At 35.4% G+C, this 19,823-nt stretch overlaps 2 protein-coding genes across 3 annotated transcripts; both read right to left on the minus strand.

Annotated features, from left to right (window-relative positions):
- Positions 1–431: 431 nt before the first annotated feature.
- Positions 432–6,214, minus strand: LOC139894490 (coatomer subunit alpha-1-like). 2 transcript variants are annotated; one of them, XM_071877816.1, is made up of 5 exons: positions 6,089–6,214; positions 5,769–5,985; positions 5,054–5,548; positions 1,350–4,330; positions 432–717 (listed from the first exon to the last, which is right to left on the minus strand). In XM_071877816.1, exons 2-4 carry the CDS (start codon positions 5,974–5,976, stop codon positions 1,398–1,400), a joined length of 3,636 nt encoding a protein of 1,211 aa, XP_071733917.1. In that variant the 5' UTR covers positions 5,977–5,985; positions 6,089–6,214; the 3' UTR covers positions 432–717; positions 1,350–1,397. The 2 variants fall into 2 exon arrangements, with proteins under 2 accessions (XP_071733917.1, XP_071733918.1); XM_071877817.1 differs by having other exon boundaries at positions 432–785.
- A 2,186-nt stretch (positions 6,215–8,400) lies between these two features.
- Positions 8,401–9,624, minus strand: LOC139892342 (uncharacterized). Its single transcript, XM_071875411.1, has 2 exons — positions 9,504–9,624; positions 8,401–9,290 (listed from the first exon to the last, which is right to left on the minus strand). The coding sequence occupies exon 2, from the start codon at positions 9,285–9,287 to the stop codon at positions 8,538–8,540; it is 750 nt and encodes a 249-aa protein (XP_071731512.1). The 5' UTR covers positions 9,288–9,290; positions 9,504–9,624; the 3' UTR covers positions 8,401–8,537.
- Positions 9,625–19,823: the final 10,199 nt, after the last annotated feature.

Below are 19,823 nucleotides of genomic sequence, written 5' to 3' on the forward strand. Positions count from 1 at the left end.
CACTTGGGATTAATTCGGCTTAGTTGCAAACATACATTGGTCAAGTATCATGTCCGTATTTGTTCAAAGACGAAATTGGATGACAGCGTGCTACTTGTTGGTTATGGAGCTGCAGGGTATGCACTGGTGAGCTTCAAGAACAAACCATATTGGATTATTAAGTTGTTAAATTTTTAATGCGGACCTGATGCTTCCATTTGTGTAAATGAAAATTATCAACTGGCTGTTAGTTAATGCCATGATGTACCAACATGACTAGGCTTGAATTAGCTCATGCTCTAGAGTCTAGATATTGATCTTATGAAGTTTCCAAAATTTTCTATTTTTATCTTTTAGTACACAACACGATCGAACAATTTATCACACTTTAAAACCCGATAAACACAAACTTTGGATCCTTATGAAATTAAGAAAAATGGTATCATTAAGAATTCTGCTTAAGGATATGGAGCACAAATTATAGTATAATAATATTCAATCATTTGATAATGTAAAAAAGAAAAATTCACTTATAAACCTCTGAAACAAACTTAATACCAAGATTGATCATACTCTGGTAACCTCTTTGATACTCTGAAAGCACCATTGGCCAGACAAAAATATTGGAACATGCTAATTAGCAAACAACGGCAGCAGGACTATGAAGAAGGACGCCACGTATACCCACTCCGCTGGTGGGTTATTAAAGTAAAGTGAATCCAAACTCTTCTGTTTGAACTGCAACAATTTTAAATGATCCATCAGTAACTCATCAGTATCAAGAAATGCAGCAGCGGTGTAATTATCTGTTAAACGAAATAATCTTTACTCTTTAAGCAAGTAACAATGTCATTCAGAATAATGTTAAATACAAGCTTATGAGGAGCGTTTGAGAAAACAAATGATTAAGCACTGGTTCATAATCTGAATGATTCAAAAGTTCTTAATGGACTTGGTTCTCAATGACAATAACCTACTTGATAATCATTTAGAATGAACAATGTGAATAATGTAAAATTAACTTAGTAACCTTTTATGTGAATTAAAAACATTTTATAATTGGTTGATAAGTGTTTTTGATATATTTTAAAAAGGATATTACATAAAATTTATATGCTTAAGTTAAGAGAATATTTCAACTCTGAATGGTTTAGGACTGAATGGTCATTCAAAGGTTACAAACAAACAAACGTGTTGCATGCTAAATGGTTCAGCATTTAGTGCTCAACCATTTAATTAACAAGTAATCAAACGCACCCTAAGGATGAAAAAAATTGATAGGCAGTTAGCAAAGATGCATCGCTATGGGGATCAAAATGGATGTATATATATATATACACACACACACACACACACAGAGAGAGGATTACCAAATAGTAGAAAGAAGCGACTCTGGCATCAAGAAAAAGAATTTCAAATCATCTGATCTGTGCAGTGGAACAGAGTAAACCAGATGCATCAGATCCAACCACCGAAAGGTTACAAACAGCACAAATCTCCCCTTCCTGATCAACAACAAAATGCGAACCACAATACGGACACAACACATGTTTCTGTCCCCGATAAATAGGAACATAAGTCGCCCCACACGTTACAAACGGGTTCCTAAAATCATAATTCAACTCTGCAGCATCCTTCATATTCCTCTCAGCAGCTTGCACAACAGACCGGGCTTTTTGGGCATGGTTTTCAGCAGGATTCGACTCCAACAAACGTCTCGCAAAGCTCGATGCTGTAACAAGATTACCCGCCTTGAAACATACAATCATAGCGTTCATTAAAGCTAGTCTCAAGTGAGGCTGCTGAAGGTTACAATGAGTAAAGTAAGCCGCAAGTTCCTGTTGACGAACCGGGTCGTTTAATCCCCTCCTTTTTAGTTCCATTTTTAACCCGAGAACGTATTCTTTAACGATGATAACCAATTCTTTAACTTCATCCACCTCTCGTTTTGTCTCAACGATGATTAGTGGAATCGTATGAAGAATACTCATAAAAAATTTTAACGCATCGGTGAACTTTCCAGCACTGGTGGCTTTATAACCGGCCTTTAGTTTATCTTCCAACTGAGAAAAATTGTACACGAGTGCAGGTGGGCCCCGGACGTTAGGACTTGCTGACTCACTCCAACCTCGTTCAACAGCAAACGAGATTAACGGAGCTGATGCGAAAGCGCGTAGATACGTATGACTCCCCATGTGAAGGTCGATAAATAACGATTTTAACGGTGTGAAATTCTTTATTCCAAGCTGTCGGGTCAGTAACCGCATTGCGGTGTCGAAGTTACCCGCCGCTGCGTGTTCAGCAGCAAGAGATGATTTTTGGACCCAGATCTGGCTAACAGGCATGCCAGGTGTCGGCGCGACAAATACTGATGACCTGGCAGTGCTAGCTTTCGGGGTTTCAGCGTCTGTAGGAAGTTCAAGATCTTCAAGATCCCAACCACCCTCTTCGTTTTCTTCATTCGCTTCTTCATCATCGTCCAATGTCATGCTGATGTCACCATTCACATCCACAATATCCAAATCCTCACCCCAATCAGCATCTGCTGCATCCACATACTCTTCCTGTGTACCTCGTCCTACTTGATCAAGACTACCCTCAAATATCCCTTTCATGACCCGTAACAACGGCCAGTCCCCACCACACAAAACGGGAGTCGGGGGAATCAAAAGGGAACGGGTCCTACCAGAGGGCAAATTAGGAACTTCACCATTAAGCTTAGCATCAAGATCTTCAGCAATCTCATTCAGCCCATGGGTCTTGGCTGTAGCAAAAGCTAAATGCAAATGACCCGCATTTTCCAAAATCTTGATTCGCTCTTTAACATCACCCAAGTACAAAGAATTGTGAAATTGACCCATAACATCGTTTTTAACCTCGGCAATTTTCATCATTTTTGACAACTTGTCTAAATTCCCGGTAATCAGATATAAAAACGAGAGCCTTTCAAAGTTCTTGGTCCGCTGGTACGCATATTCGACGATACCCGCATTACCCTGTCGAAGGGCCTCGACACCCAACCTATACCAGTGATCTTTTTCGTCTATTTCTTTAGCCGAAGCAACTGCAATCTGAATATTACCACTTTCTAGGGCTAAATTGAATCGAGTTCTTTCATCTTTTACAAAATGAAGAGCAACTTCTGGAAACCCTTTTTGTTGAAGATACGCAATCATAGCTTGACCACAAAGTTCTGAGTTCTTTATCATCCTCATAACATCATCATATCTTTTTTTCAGTAAAGATAGTTTAAAAAGATATTCAGTTGCATCAATAATGATTGACCGGTTTTTACCATCTCGATCCAAACAAAAGATTGTGTTCCCGAAAATCTTTGTAATGTATACAGGAACATCAAGGGTTTTTATGATTCCACAGTCTCCATTAGGTAAACAATACTTAATATGGGTCAAAGTTGTGTATATGAATACCCCATTATCATCCCATGACCCACTTTTGACCCGAATCGTTTCGTGAAGCGTGCAACGGTGGACAAGTTTTTTATCAGCAATGATAATCGAATGTTTGCTAAGTAAAGCAACACTCTCCATATCATTTGACCAAATAACGTACCTAACAAAAGAAGTTTGAAGGTCACCCAAAACCATTCGCTGTTGAAGGTCAAATATGACGACCCGATCATCTGACCTGCATAGTAAATTACCCGTACCCGCATAGAATATTGCGTCAGTAGCAACCGGAAGTGCGCTCTTTTTCACAATTTCGTTTTTCAAGTTCTTGACTAAAACTTGATTGGTGCTCTTTTCAAGAACCGCAAACCTATTCCGGGCCACGAAAACTGCGGACCCACCAACGCCCCGTTTTGCATCTTGAACTGTATCTCCCCGTGTGAAACTATCTTTAGGTACAACGTACAGTTCATACGAACCCCCATCTACATCAGAACATATTAGAACAGCATTTTCAGTAGGGCTATAAGAAAGAGTTCTTGGACCTTGGTTCAAGCTGGCTGACCCGGGTCGCCGGATGGGTATTATTTGGGTGTCTTTTTGAGATGAGTACTCAAAGAAGCGCAAAAATCGGTCTTTCACGTAATACAAAGAATCACCACTGACAGAAAAAGCGGGTCGTTCACGTTCCAACTTGAAAACGATCATGCCGCTATCGTGACCAGCGGCTAGAAGGTTCATTTCGGGATGACACCCGAGAATCCAAAACCGGTCATGCTCGCGTCGGAACGTTTGAAGGCCAGTTCGTTTTGTAGCGTCCCAAACACGTATGCTTTTATCTTCTGAGTTAGATACGATGATGTCCTGTCTTGAATGGAAAAGAACAGATGAAACGTTGTTCATATGGCCACGTAATGTGTCTACTTCCCAGGCTTTCGAATCTGAAACATGAAAATATAATGTCCATCATATGTATATGTATATTCTCATTAACAAGAAACCGAAATGTAACAAGTTCGAGATACTTCTAACAAATGCCATTTATTAAAGAACAATGAAATTAGATAACCGGCTATAGCACGTGAAAAGAAAAAAGAACGTGGTGCTATGGTTCTGCCTTTAATAAGGTGCTGTTTGTTTTTTAAGATGTTTTTGTCTGAAGATCTGCGGACCATGTCTGTAAAGAAGATGTGGTCTGAAGGTCGAATAATGAAGACTGTTTTTTTTTAGGTAACATAACTTAATTCTGTCTGTGGCACTTAGAAGCACATTTCTATGTCTGCGAGGATGCAGACATAATAAAACATACGGAGTACTTTTATCTTATGTCTTCATAAAAACAAAGTGTCTGCAGTAAAAACGTCTACGGGCGCGCAGACATAAGACATAATAAGGTCTGCAGACAGGAAAACAAACAACACCTAAGTGACTGCGACAATGTCTATTTTCTTTTAGCTTAAGGAACATATTTCATCCTTTACATCAAGCTAGTTATATAATGGGTCAACTAAGATCACTAAAACAAGGTGCCACCTAAAGTGTTCTTAAAGTGAATCTATAAAAAATAATCAGTCTTCATATTAGTTCCAGATCAGCCAAGCTGCTAATACTAATCCCAGATACATACAGACAAACCAAAGAGAAAAAACGTTTGAAAAACATACCATTCATTCGCCAGATCTTAATTTGGCGATCATCAGCTCCTGAAACAATAAGAGGAAGTGTGGGATGAAACGAAGCCCAATTAACTCCACGATCATGGCCCTCTAAAACATACTTAACAACAGCATCAACACCACCAAAGAAATCAGCATTCATTTGGCTCAATCGAAGGATATCATCAGCAGGAGAAACTGATTTCTTCCTTAACGCACCAATATCCCAAACCCTAACAGTCTGATCTAATGAAGCTGACACCACAAGATCCTCCTTTGGGTGAAACAAAGCACACATCACATAATGATTGTGCCCTGTCAATACAGATAGACAAGTACGAGACTGCCAGTTCCATATCCTAATAGTTTGATCGTCACTAGCACTAACAATCCAGGGAGACTCATGATGAAACTGAACTGTTCGGATGTAATCAAGATGCCCAAGAAGAGTAAACAAACACCTATGCAATTTATAATTCCATACTTTGATCTTGTAATCATCTCCTGCAAGCACAATTTGTCATTGCATGAATTCACTAACTCGCACTTCAATAAACATTCAAAGATAATTCAAACTAGCTACATATATGGATGCATACATAAATATCATATACATTATTAATTAAGCATCTAGATAACACAACCAGATCCAAATCACCTATGCACAAAACAATGCTATATACATAAGCATTCATATCAATCATCAATTGAAACTTAAATGTACCTCCGGAGACGAACAAAGGCTGCGATTTATGAAAATGAACTCCACGAACAGGACCATCATGTTCATCAAATCGATCAATGAGAGTGCCCATTCTGTAATCCCATAGCTGGATCACACCACTGTGAAGACTAGCTAAGATCCATGGTCTCTTGCTGTGAAAACTTAATCCTTTCACTCTATTACTCTTCGTTTCAAATTTCGTCAACATTTCGAAACCCTAATTGAACAACGTAAATAATTTAAATAATTTAATACATTGATGATACGTGTCTATAAATGAATTCAGATAATGAAATTGAAATAGCGTAACGTTTCTTTACCTTTAGATCTGAGAATTTTGTGCCCTAATTGAAAAGGTATTGACGAGTAATTGATCGGATCCAAATTGATAGGTGGTGAAAATGTGGGTGCGTAGATCAGACGTTAATTTGATTTTTGAAAGAAATAAAAGACGTGTGCTGTTAGATCCACTCTAGTGTTAGATCTGAGCTTGTCAATTTCGTAAATAAACTGCAATTAAATAAATAATAAATTATTTAATTAATAAATCCACCAATATATGTTATGTAAAAATTACGACATAAGTACGATTAATTTTGTGTCAAAACAAACGTCGATTTATTGACGTTTTAACTGCCGTTTATAGTCTAAATTGAATTTAATACAGGATTTAAAATCCATTGAAATTTGATTATACTATTTTCATGTCGTCTAAATTTTATTTTTAATTTTATTTTACTATTTAAAAAGAAAAAAAAATTTCTACTTATTGGCCGGAGGTCCACTTGTAAACAATCTCTTTATTCGTCGAATATAGAGATAGATGACGTTCTCTACTTTTGAGAGTGTTTCACTCTGATTAGAGAAATGACTTGTTTTTATTCTCGGATAAAGGAAGAATTGTCTACATCTCACTTCCTTCATACACCACTCATGTGGTATTGGGTTTTGTTGTTGTGTGTAATTAATTTAGTGTCAAAAAATACAATTAGTTTAGTGAATAGATATGATGGGTGTCATGATCCGTTTTGTGTAATTGCTTATCTTTTTTTCAATAGCGATATCGACATCGAATGCTCTCATTTGTCACTCAGACACCATTAAGTGGAAACCCAATTCTCGACGATGTTGGCAGTACCATCGATGTTGGGAAAAAACTCCCCAGAGACCCTCACAAATCACATTGATGTTGGCAGTATCATCAAATGTTGGAAACTCTGCTTGGAGTGAGAATCAAACCTGGGTTGGCAGTACCCGAAGTTGAATCTCAATCTCATACCACTCAAGTCAAGCTTCGGTAATTTTCAGTGACATGGTTCTATTTTTAGTTGCGGCTCGTGATTTTCCATGATGTTTTTATGCACCAATTTGTTAGTTTCAACCTCGGCGATGACATTCAAGCTTTGGTCAGGTACACTTTCGGAGTTGGGTTTTCATGGTTTTGAACGGCTCTATGATTGCGACTTTTTAGTTTGTTGAATATAATTGGGGCGACTCCTTGTCCAGGTCTAGTTGCAATTTGTGGTGGCTGGTGTTATTTGATTGCAATTGATTTTTCGCTGTTTTCGAGCTTTTCAAGACATTTCGACGTCGTTTTAGATAAGGTTAAGTGTTTGGGAAGTTTCAACATTAGGTTAACGAGTTTGTGTTCAATAGGTTGTATGTGTGCAATATAAGTAGTTGTAATTGGGTGTAGTTTCAATAGTTGTGTCAAATATATATTGGGATCAATTAGTCTATCAGTCAGACGGATCGGATCTAACTTAATTTTGTAACGCTTTTATATGTTTTACATCTACTTTGATTTTAAATCTTGTTTTTCGGAGAAGGAAACAAAAAGTATGCTTGGGAAGGTTGGGTTAAGGTTTGCTTCTTTTGCAAAGTCTTCATCCTTTTTAGTTTGGTAATAATAAGCTTACTAGTCTAGAGGGATTATTCTATCATCCTGATCTATTTACTCCGGATTTATATTAAGCCCATCATTCTAAAGAGATTATTCACATATGTCATAATCACATATTCACGAAGATGAAAAAATCATTACAACTCCACTCAACAATCTTTAAACATTTTACAATCATCGATAATTACACTGCAAATATGATTATAAACTACGATTATTGCTAATAGCTTATTTTATATATTTTAACGATAAGAGCTAACTTACAGTTACAATGAACTAATAAAGTCCAGCAATGAATAATCCTTGTTTGAGATGTAATATTCGAATAGAACAGTAAGTGAATGCATCAATTATCAATATGATGAGTAAATTTGAACTGTATGATGATCGATATGAAAAGGTGTGATCAATCTGAACAGCTGTGATCAGCCGATCAGGTATAAAGATTGCGATAAATGTGTATCTATCTCACATGAATTCACTTACTATAGTCTATTCCTAAAATCCATTGATCTTTTGACAATGAGTTTAGCTTAGGTTTCGTTTATACGAGTTAACAAAAGCTTTAGTATGGAGAGAGTATTTATAGTACCCTACACCTCAAACATATTACACAAATTCACACTTTCTAACATGAACTACAGTTATTAATTTAGGATATTAATCATAAAGATCTAAAAAATGCAATGATTAAAAGGTCTAACTGGAAGATTGAAAATATGATGAATTAATTAGCAAAATAATACATTTATAAGCCTATACTGGTCGCATTCTATTAAGCTAAACAAACAAAGCATGTGGTGATTTAAATAACATTGTTCCAACTACATATTATAATAAGCCTATGTCTCAACATTGTTCCGCCCTTAAAGTTTCAATGCTCCAACTGCAATTGCAACCCTACTAATCTCAGTGTCTCGTTGCTCGATAAATTTACTTATTTCTTTGACCTCCTCTTGCAATTCCAAAACATGACCATTTGTTCCTACTTCAAGCACATGCCCCGCTATATCTATTATGTTTTGATCCATCTCCTCCTTTTCAGCCAACAATCTAATCTTTTTATCATCTTGATTCACAACTAGTAACGCAGTCTCTGCATCATGTCGACTCTTAGTAGATTCAAACACATTCTGATGCGCTTTGACCATCTCATTTTCATTCATTGTAATATTTTGCTTGTCTTCTTGCAGGTTTTCAACCTCATTCTGCAATCTGGCCACTTCGAAGTTTATAGTTAGGTGTATTTCTCTTTCATTTTCCAATCGCCCCTTCATCACCTTCAATTTTAACTCATTTATTTCTCTCAGCTCGTCCATAATTTGCTTATTCCTTTTATACTTAAAGGGTGTGGTCTCTCCAATAACGCCCTCGTTTGTACCTTTTAGAAGTTCACCACAATTTTTCATCTCCCTTAACAATAATAGTTCAATAGTAGTAATCAATTCGTCTATTTTCTTTTTTAATTGCAAGCTCTCTTCACTTAGTTTTGTAGTATCAGATTTCAAACCTGCTATCTCCAAACCCTTCATAACGGAATTTTCTTTTCTGATTCTTTCCAATTCTGGTTTAAGTTCTTCAATTTCATTAAAACCTACAAAAAGTGATTCGGCCATGACCTGACACACATAACATAGTCTGAATTAACCTCCACAATCTATAAAAGCAGAAGAATTATATTAAAAAAAAAAAAAACACACGAGAACACAGAAACTAAAAACGGGTCTACAACTATAGAAAAATTAACATAAACCCTAACCCTAAGAGGCAGTAAACAAATTTGCGAAATAAGCTTATCGGTTGCAGACACATACAATACACTTTGTGCTTACAACAATTGACCTGAATAGAAGCTCCGGTGGTGTGCCGTCGGGAACACTAAGCTGCCGCCAACTATAGATGAAAAAGCTTGGAATTGACTGATTAAAAACTCCCGCGACCCTAACCGGACCCTTTACTCCCGCGATATATCATTTACCCTACCCAACGTCCCGACCCTTTATTACTATGTACATTTTTCCCTCAGCCCATTTAGTCTATTGGGCCAATGAGCCGACTTACGTTTATATTTTGGGGGAGACATAATTGGGAATTTGATCAAAATGCCTACATTTTCGAAAGTATTTAACAAGGAACATGATTTTTTATCCTACCATTTCCACCTAGTAATCTCTATCATTTTAGGATTATAACATGTATCTTTCACTAATTCTCTCTCAATATTATGGATCTTAGATCTTTCATGTGTCATTATGCTATTGAGTAAGTTGAATTGGTAGGTTGATAAATCATTAATCATTTAACAATGTGATCCTAAAATTTTGAAATTGAAAACAATGCTCTTTACCACACATCATGCGTGTAACTTGGTGTGTGACGAGTGCTTACCGAGCACTAAGGTAAGACAAGCATTACGTAACGTTTAGCGCACTACCCAACCCAAAACACGCATGGTGCGTGTTGCTCGTTTTATAAGTCGCCCATTTCAGTTTTAAAACTCATCTGCACCAAAACCTAGAAAGACGCACAAAACGATAATGTTCTAACAATCATTCGGTTCATCGGGTTTTTTCATTGTTAATCACTCGATTATAGTTAAACTTCAAGCTGCAAAATTGATTAAACCCTTCCCCCCCCCCCCCATTATACAAATGTGATTAAACCCGTTCGGAGTCAAATAACGAACCTAATATTTTAGAAGAAGAAGTTTAGACAATAGTCTAAGATCACCATCCTAGCTTAACGGGATGATCTATGGTTTTCCTTATCTCGGTCGCATTCTGTTAGGTTCAGGCGTCGAGAGTTTTGTTTGCTAACGGGTTTTAGATTCGGTCCAGATGCCGACATTAACAGTCAAGTTAGCGAGGATGTTAGGAAGACCACACATCATATTAGAGATAGGTGTTTTGCAGAACATGTTGCCAAAAATTTGATCATAGGGGATATCATAGAGCATTTTGAGGATACTGACATGGTGACCGGTAACGAGGATCGCGTCAAGCTGGCTATTCTAGTACTTGTAAAGAATGTGTTAATGGATAAGCAGTCACATTACCGGGTTGATGATTGAAATGCCCCGTTCATATCGATTATAAACGATTCACAATAGTTGATTACATCGCGAGGTATTTGAGCTCTAAATGATACATTTTACAAACATTGCATTCGCTTTTAAAAGACAAACTTTCATTTCATTGAAAGTTGACAGGTATGCATAGCATTTCATAATATATCCAAACTATAAATGACTTAATAATAATCTTGTTGAAATCAACGACTCGAATGCAACGTCTTTTGAAATATGTCATGAATGACTCCAAGTAATATCTCTAAAATGAGCAAATGTACAGCGGAAGATTTCTTTTATACCTGATAATAAACATACTTAAAAGTGTTAACCAAAAGGTTGGTGAGTTCATAGATTTATCATAAACAATAAAATTCATAATTTTGATAGACCACAAGATTTAAATGTGCATGGTACAAATGGGCCTGAATCATATACCCACCTGTAATGTACATGCGATTTCTTTTAAATACAGTACACATATCTTGTGTACGAAACCACTTTTCAACAATTCTTTATAACCGTACACATATCTCGTGTACAAAATATCATACACATAACCTGTGTATAAAAATCATTCTCTCGATACATAACATTCGCTTTGCTTTGCTTGGCTTGGTAATCGACCTTAACATTTAATGCGCATCATAAATATCCCCAAAATAAACAGAACTTTCAGTCTGTAATAAATATATAAACCTCGAAGTACTAAACACCACGCCCACTAGCTCTTCTGTCTAGTGAACATTCTGGGTGTGGGTGTTAAACCCGGTAGCAACCTTTAGGATTCGCGTGAATTAGGGGCCATACCTGTTTCCTAATTCTTAGGTTACCAAGCTATAATAATCAGGGGAAAATATTCACATCAATTAGTGACAATTATAACGTCTAACTAATTCAAATATAATAATCAACAGAACCTCTCGTCTGTATAATAATTCATTCGAGGAATGTTTTGCTTGTGTCTATCTCGTCAAACATTTATAAAAGCATCTCATGTTTTCTTAGTCCAAACATATATTTCAAAAGCATTTAATAAAACAGTTATAAAAACAGCGCATGTATTCTCAGTCCCAAAAATGTAAAGAGTAAAAGGGAATCAAATGAACTCACGATACTGTATTTTGTAGTAAAAATACATATGACGACATTAAACAAGTGTAGGGTTGGCCCCGGATTCACGAACCTATATCATTCATATATATATTAAAACATATAATCGTAATTGAACAAATTTATATATTATATCCTAAATTATATATTATATATTCAAAATGATTAATATTTATATAGTTATATTAATATATATATCTGACTTGTAATATATTAAAAATACCTAATTTGTTATTTATGAATATTTATATAAAAATTGTTAATATGATTAATACATACTTATAACCTTAATAATATCTTTAAAACTTTTATTTTCATAATAATTTTAATGTTAATAATATTGATAATAATAATAATAATAATAATACTGATAGTTTTAGTGATAATAAAATGATGATTGTTAATAATGATAATAATTTTTATTAATAACAATTCTAATAATGGTAATTATATTAATAATAATAATGATAATATTTATAATGATACTTATTTTAATAATATTAATAATATTTCTAATAATTATATAATGATATTAATACTAATATTAATGAAATTAATAATAAATTTTATTATTTTCATAATAATAATAGTAATAATCATAATCATTATAATAATGATAATAATACTTAAATGATACAGTTTCGAATAATCTTAATAATACTTATAAAATACTAATGTTAATAACATTTCTAATACTTATAATTATAAATATGATATTATTAATAATAATATTATTAATAATAATAACTATAATACTAACAATAACAACAATAATAATAATCGTAATATTAATAACGATACTTAAAATGATAAAATTAATAGTAATAATTATATAAATCATACTTATACTAATACTAATGATAATAACGATTATAATACTTATAAGTATGGTAATAATAATAATAATAATAATTATAAGTAAGGCAATAATAACAATAATAATAATAATCATAATAATTAATAATAATAACAATAGTTATAGAAATAAAATTAAGAGTGTATACCCTTTGAAAGCTTTTTCTAAAAAGAATTGCCCCAGATGAGACTCGAACCCGCGACCTCTAGCTCATACAACAACACCCAAAACACTCGACCAATTTCACTTTTCTGTTTAATATCATAATTCAATTATATTTATCCATTATTTCTTTTCTGTTTCCACTTCCTTCTTCCCAAAATCTAAATCGACCCAGAATCAATTCCAAACTTTTAACAAATCTATTGTTTAGTTTTATGATAAATAACTGAAATAGAATCGATTATAATCCAGTTGTGATGTCAAAGTTTTTTTTAAATAAAAAAAATAAAACAGTTGCTGAACAAAAATAAAAAATAAAACGAAGAACATATAATTTGATTTTGATTTTTAGAAGGTTTTAGCTAAAGCTTACAACACCAATTAGATTTCAAATCACCCCTATAATCTTTCTCAATCATCAATTGTTCCAGAAACATCAAATTGAATTCTAATTTCGCGAAGAACAAAAAGTTTGACTTTTGACTTCAAAACTTTGACTCGAAAATTAGAACTCGATATCACTAATTGAATTTTGAAACTTTGCAGATAGTTTTCATAAAGGATTCCTAACAACTCTGCAATTCTAGATTTTAACAATTAATTCGATTTTGAGTTTTGATAAAAAAAAAATGAAACAGAGGTATATCGAGCTGTTTGAAAAAAATAATAAATAATTTAGTTTAATTCAATGGATTTGAAGTAATTACAATTGATAATTGATAATGATGATGAAAAATTTGAATGGTTTGAGTCTGAATACGTGATTCAATTGATATATATATCAAATTTTTTTGTCGACAAGGAATCTTGTTTAACAGTGAATAAATGGAAAAAAATAAAAAGCAGATACAATTTGTAACTGATTTTGTAAGTATCTGTGGTTTGATTCCACTGGTTAACCAGATTAGAGACACAAAACAAGAAATTAACAGTATGATTGTGATGCAAAACAGATTTTGACTTCTGCATATAAATTTTATTTATAATTAATATTAATAATAATAATTAGTAAATATAAATATATTAATAATAATAATATTATCAATATTATTAGAAATAATAAAAATACTGATAATTATAATAGAAATAATAATAATATTACTAATCAAAATAATACTAATAATAATAATAGAAATAATAATAATGATAACAATATTAATGATAATAAATAATGATAATTATAATAATACTTATAAAAATAATAATGATCATTTTATTAATGATAATAATAAAAATAATGATTTTTAATGATAATACTTAATAATAATACTAGTAATAACAAGTTACATGTTTCATTTTTCATATCTATATAGTATATATTATAATAATATTAATAATACAAATAATAATATTGAAATTAATATTATTAATAATAATGAGAGTAATAATAATAATATAGATATATCACTATATATAAACTTGTAATTTTATTTAATTTATTAATATTACATATGCCATTTAATATTTATACATTTTATATATATTATAATATATATACAACATTAATTTTTGTATACTATTTTACATAATTAACTCTAATAATTAAATTGTATTTTATAATTTCAAATTATTATATATACTTATATTTAATATTTATTATATATATATATATATATATATATATATATATATATATATATATATATATATATATATATATATATATATACATACACATTTATTTACACACAATTGTTCATGAATCAACGGGAGTAGTCAAAAATTAATTGGATCCATAAATATAGTTCAAAATTTTTGATACTCAGTTTAACAGACTTTACTTATCGTGTCGAAACTATATAAGATTTAAGTTTAAATTTGGTCGGAAATTTTCGGGTCGTCACAGTACCTACCCGTTAAATAAATTTCGTCCCGAAATTTGAGTGAGGATGTCATGGTTAACAATAAAAATGTTTTCATGACGAATATAGAGTTTTATCACTATTGAATAATACGGATAAAACGATTTGATTACTCGATGCGTACGAATGAAGCTGTCACAAAAGATTGAAATGAAGAAATAAAGATTTGTCTTAGCTTTTGACGTAGTCACGTTGGAATTCTGGAATTCAGGTGATTTAAAGAAAATTTTTGAAATCTATAAGATCTGGTTCTTTGGTAAATAAGGAAATTAAAATCTCTTTAATTCAATGCGGTAATCTGTCTCGATTACTCTGTCTGATAGTTCGCTATAAATCCACTCCCTTCGTTTCCTTATTTCCATATGTGACGCCCCATACAAAACCATCGTGTATGATTCTTCAACAACAGGATCTTTACACGGTCAAGTACTACATACTGTTTGAAAACCAGTTTGCATTCATAAAAAGATAGCGTTTACAAAAGATAACGTGACACAAAGGTCGGTATAAAGTCATTATTTGAAAATAACATAAGTTACGAATGCAAGATAAAAGTTCCATGATTGAGACATCTCTAAGTAATGCAGCGGAAATCTAACACAGCAAGGTCCATAACAGCAAGTCTAAAACACCAAGATAGCAAGTCTAACAGCGGAAGCAATCATCGTCTAAGCACCTGAGAAATACACGCTTAAAACTCAACACGAATTTTGTTGAGCTATAGTTTTTAAACAGTAAAGTAATGTAGATCACGAGTTATCGTATTCAAAACAGTATGAAAAGTATATGCTTATCCGTGGGCACCCGGTAACTAACTTAACGTAATAATAATACCCCCTAAATGTACACTTGGCTAGTGCGTATGTCCTCGAAGTATCAAACACCCGTTAAATGCTAGCGCGACTAGCCCGAGTGGGGATGTCAAACCCTATGGATCCATATCTAATATTCGCGTTCTCCGGTTCAAAACCAATGATTAAACGTTACCGTGCTAAGGGGAATGTTTATGTCGTTATATAACCCACATATATGTAAAGTTTAAGTACTCGTGTAAAGTAAGTAAAACATAAAAATCGCATGTATTCTCAGTCCCAAAAATAGTAAAAAGTAGTAAGGGATGCTATAACTCACAGTGAATAAGCAGTAAAAGTCGATACGAAACGTATGCAGGTAGTAAGTCGGTCCGAAAGGTCGTCAACCTAAGTCAAAGGTCACTAGGTCATTATGTTGTCCCAAAAGGTTAAAAGTGAATAAATTAAGTTTAAGAATCATCATCATCATCATTCATCATCATAAAAGCTAAGTAAGTTTGACAAGAATAGAGATCGAAATAATAGACTGACTTCAGTCAGCTGCTACGACCTCTATACAAAATGAAAAGATGCGTAGTCAGTGGTTATGGCTCCGTATATGAGTCCCCTAACGGTTGACCAATTTTTAGAACCTAATCGTCTTCGTTTGACCGTGGCGACGGTTTAAGTGCGAGTAGGTCAGAAATTTCAGCACAACGTTACAACGGCGTAGTGACTTTCGGAGGGCTATAAATCCTAAACCGTATATCGGATTAAGACGAGGCCGAAACGAAAAGTCATCTAATCGAAACGAACTCCATGGTGCGACTTTCAACATAACACGGTCGCCGATTTGAAATTCGCGATCTCCACGTTTAAGGTCGGCATAGATCTTCTGATGATCACAGGCCGTCTTGAGCCTCGCTTGAATTTGAACAATCTTCTCCGTTGTCTCATGGACTAACTTGGGTTCGGTGATTTGCTTCTCACCTACTTCAGCCCAACAAATAGGAGAACGGCATTTGCGGCCATACAACGCTTCGATAGGTGCGGTATTAATGCTCGAATGATAACTGTTATTTTAAGAGAATTCGGCTAGCGGCAAATGCTTTTCCTAAGCTTTTCCGAAATCAATAACGCAAGCACGCAACATATCCTCCAAAGTCTGAATCATTCGTTTACTTTGTCCGTCAGTTTGCGGGTGATAAGCGGTACTCATGTCGAGACGAGTTCCCAAGGCTTCTTGCAAAGAACGCCAAAATCTAGAAGCGAAACAGGTATCGCGATCTGAGATAATCGATAAGGGTACACTGTGGCGAGATACAACTTCCTTTATGTATAGTTGCGCCAGTCTTTCCATCGTATCAGTTTCCTTCATGGCTAGGAAGTGAGCAGATTTGGTAAGACGGTCAACGATAACCCAGATGGTATCATAACCTCCTACCGTCTTCGGTAGCTTCGTGATGAAATCCATTGTTATTCCTTCCCACTTCCATTGCGGGATTTCGGGTTGTTGGAGTAATCCAGACGGCTTCTGATATTCGGCTTTGATCTTGGAACAAGTCAAACACTTTCCAACATAAGCTGCAACATCCCTTTCGAGGTTCGGCCACCAATATTTAACCTTGAGGTCGTGGTACATCTTACCAGCTCCTGGATGAATCGAATACCTTGACTTGTGGGTTTCGTCTAGAATAAGGCTCCGTAAATCTCCATATTTAGGCACCCAAATTCTTCCGGTAAAGTATCGGAGTCCAGTTTCCTTGACCTCAAATCGAGAAACGAGAATGTTCAAATGCTCTTGAGAAATATTCTCCTTCTTGAGAGCCTCATCTTGAGCTACGCGGATCTGGTTATTGAGATTCGTCTGAATGGTGATGTTCAAGGCATGGACACGAAGAGGTACCATTCTCTCCTTTCGGCTCAAGGCATCAGCTACAACATTTGCCCTTCCGGGATGATAACATAGTTCACAATCATAGTCGTTCAATGTTTCGATCCATCATCGCTGTCTCATATTGAGCTGCTTCTGGTCGAAAATATGTTGGAGGCTTTTGTGATCGGTGAAGATAGTACTCTTGGTTCCATAAAGATAGTGTCTCCACAGTTTTAGTACAAAGACAATGGCTCCAAGTTCAAGATCGTGAGTAGTGCAGTTTCGCTCGTGAATCTTCAGTTGTCGGGAGGCATAAACAATAACCTTTGTTCGTTGCATCAATACACAACCAAAACCTTGTCGGAAGGCATCGCAATACACAACGAAGTCATCACTGCCTTCGGGAAGGGATACAATAGGTGCGGAGGTCAACTTCTGCTTCAAGGTTTGAAATGCCGACTCTTGCTCGGCTTCCCAAATGAACTTCTTCCCCTTATGAGTTATTGCAGTCAAAGGACGTACAATCAGAAAGAAACCTTCAATGAATCTTCGGTAATAATCGGCGAGGCCTAAAAATTGGCGGATATGAGTAGGAGTAGTGGGAGTTTACCACTTGCTGATAGCTTCGATCTTTGCGGGATCAACTTTGATACCCTGGTTGCTCACAATATGACTCAGAAATCGGACTTCCTTCAACCAAAACTCACACTTGGAGAATTTGGCATAAAGTTTCTTTTGTCTCAAAAGTTCCAACACTAGTCGAAGATGTTGTTCATGTTCTTCTTCACTTCTGGAATAGATGAGGATATTATCTATGAAGACGATAACGAACTTGTCCAGGTAGGGTTTGAATACTCGATTCATGAGATCTCTGAATACAGCAGGTGAGTTGGTTAAACCGAATGGCATCACGAGAAACTCATAATGACCATAACGGGTTCTGAACGCAGTCTTCATCACATCGCTCTCCTTCACCCTCAACTGGTGATATCCTGATCGCAAATCGATCTTAGAGTAAATGCTTGATCCTTGCAGCTGATCAAAAAGATCGTCAATCCTGGGAAGAGGATATCGATTCTTACTCGTCAGCTTGTTCAGATCACGATAATCGATACACATGCGGAAAGATGCGTCCTTCTTCTTCATAAACAAAACAGGTGCGCCCCAAGACGATGAACTCGGTTGGATAAATCCACAGTCTAGCAATTCCTGAAGTTGACTCTGCAACTCTTGCAGTTCGGAAGGTGCTAGTCGATAAGGTGCGCGAGCTATGGGTGCAGCTCTCGGCACTAGATCGATCTGAAACTCTACTGATCTCTGCGGCGGTAATCCAGGTAACTCTTCTGGAAAGACGTCGGGAAATTCGTTCACAATTTGTACATCATCAACGCTCTTCTCCTCGGTTTCTAACTTCTTCACATGCGCCAGAATAGCAAAACGCCCTTTCCTCATGACTTTTTGTGCCTTCATGCAACTAATGAGGTTCAACTTCGGACTACATCTATCTCCGTAAACAATAAAGGCTCACCATCTTCGCGAGGTATCCGAAGAATCTTCTCACCACAGATAACTTCGGCTCTTACCTTGGACAACCAGTCCATACCAACAATCACATAAAAACTTCCCAATTTGATGGGTATCAATTCAATCTCGAAATCTTCACCAGCTAATTTTATTATACCTCCTCGGCCAATTTGGTCGACTTTCTCAAGTTTTCCATTGGCTACTTCAACAAGCATACTCTCCTCCAAAGGTACTAATGACCAATCTATCTTAGAGCAAAAGTGTCTACATACGTAACTCCTATCGGCACCAGTATCAAACAAGACAGAAGCTAATAGATTGTTGATAGTGAGTATACCTGTGACCAAATCAGGATCCTCACGGGCATCTTGAGCGTTCATGTTGAAAACTCTCCCACGTGCTGGTCTAGCATCCTTCTTCTTGTTCGGGCACTCATTCTTGAAGTGGCCCTGTTGACTGCACTCAAAACACTTCCTTGGTCCAGTAGGGTTTGTCTTCACAACTGGGGTGGTAATCTTGCAGTCCCTGCCAATGTGTCCAGTCCTTTTACACTTTTCACAGACCACGTTGTAGTACCCTGTATGATGCTTGTAGCATCTCTTTCACTACGAAAGACTACCCTTGTAGTTAGGGTTCGAGCTAGGGTTCGGATTGGGGTTCCTCCAGTCGTTGTTTCCCTTGAAACCCTCATGCCTCTTAGCTGGGTTCTGATCAAAGACCTTCCCTTTGTTGCTCTCCCACTTACGCTTCTCATAACTAGCTCCTGATTCTGGTTTCGCTTTCTCTGGTTTCTTGTGGATGATCTGGTTCATCAGGGTGTGCGCCATGCGCATAGCTTCCGGGACATCTGCTGGTTTCGAAGAGGTAACATTTCCCTAAATGGTCTTGGGAAGTCCCCACA

This window comes from Rutidosis leptorrhynchoides, chromosome 2 (assembly GCF_046630445.1).
Source record: "Rutidosis leptorrhynchoides isolate AG116_Rl617_1_P2 chromosome 2, CSIRO_AGI_Rlap_v1, whole genome shotgun sequence".
NCBI classification, from domain to species: domain Eukaryota; kingdom Viridiplantae; phylum Streptophyta; class Magnoliopsida; order Asterales; family Asteraceae; genus Rutidosis; species Rutidosis leptorrhynchoides.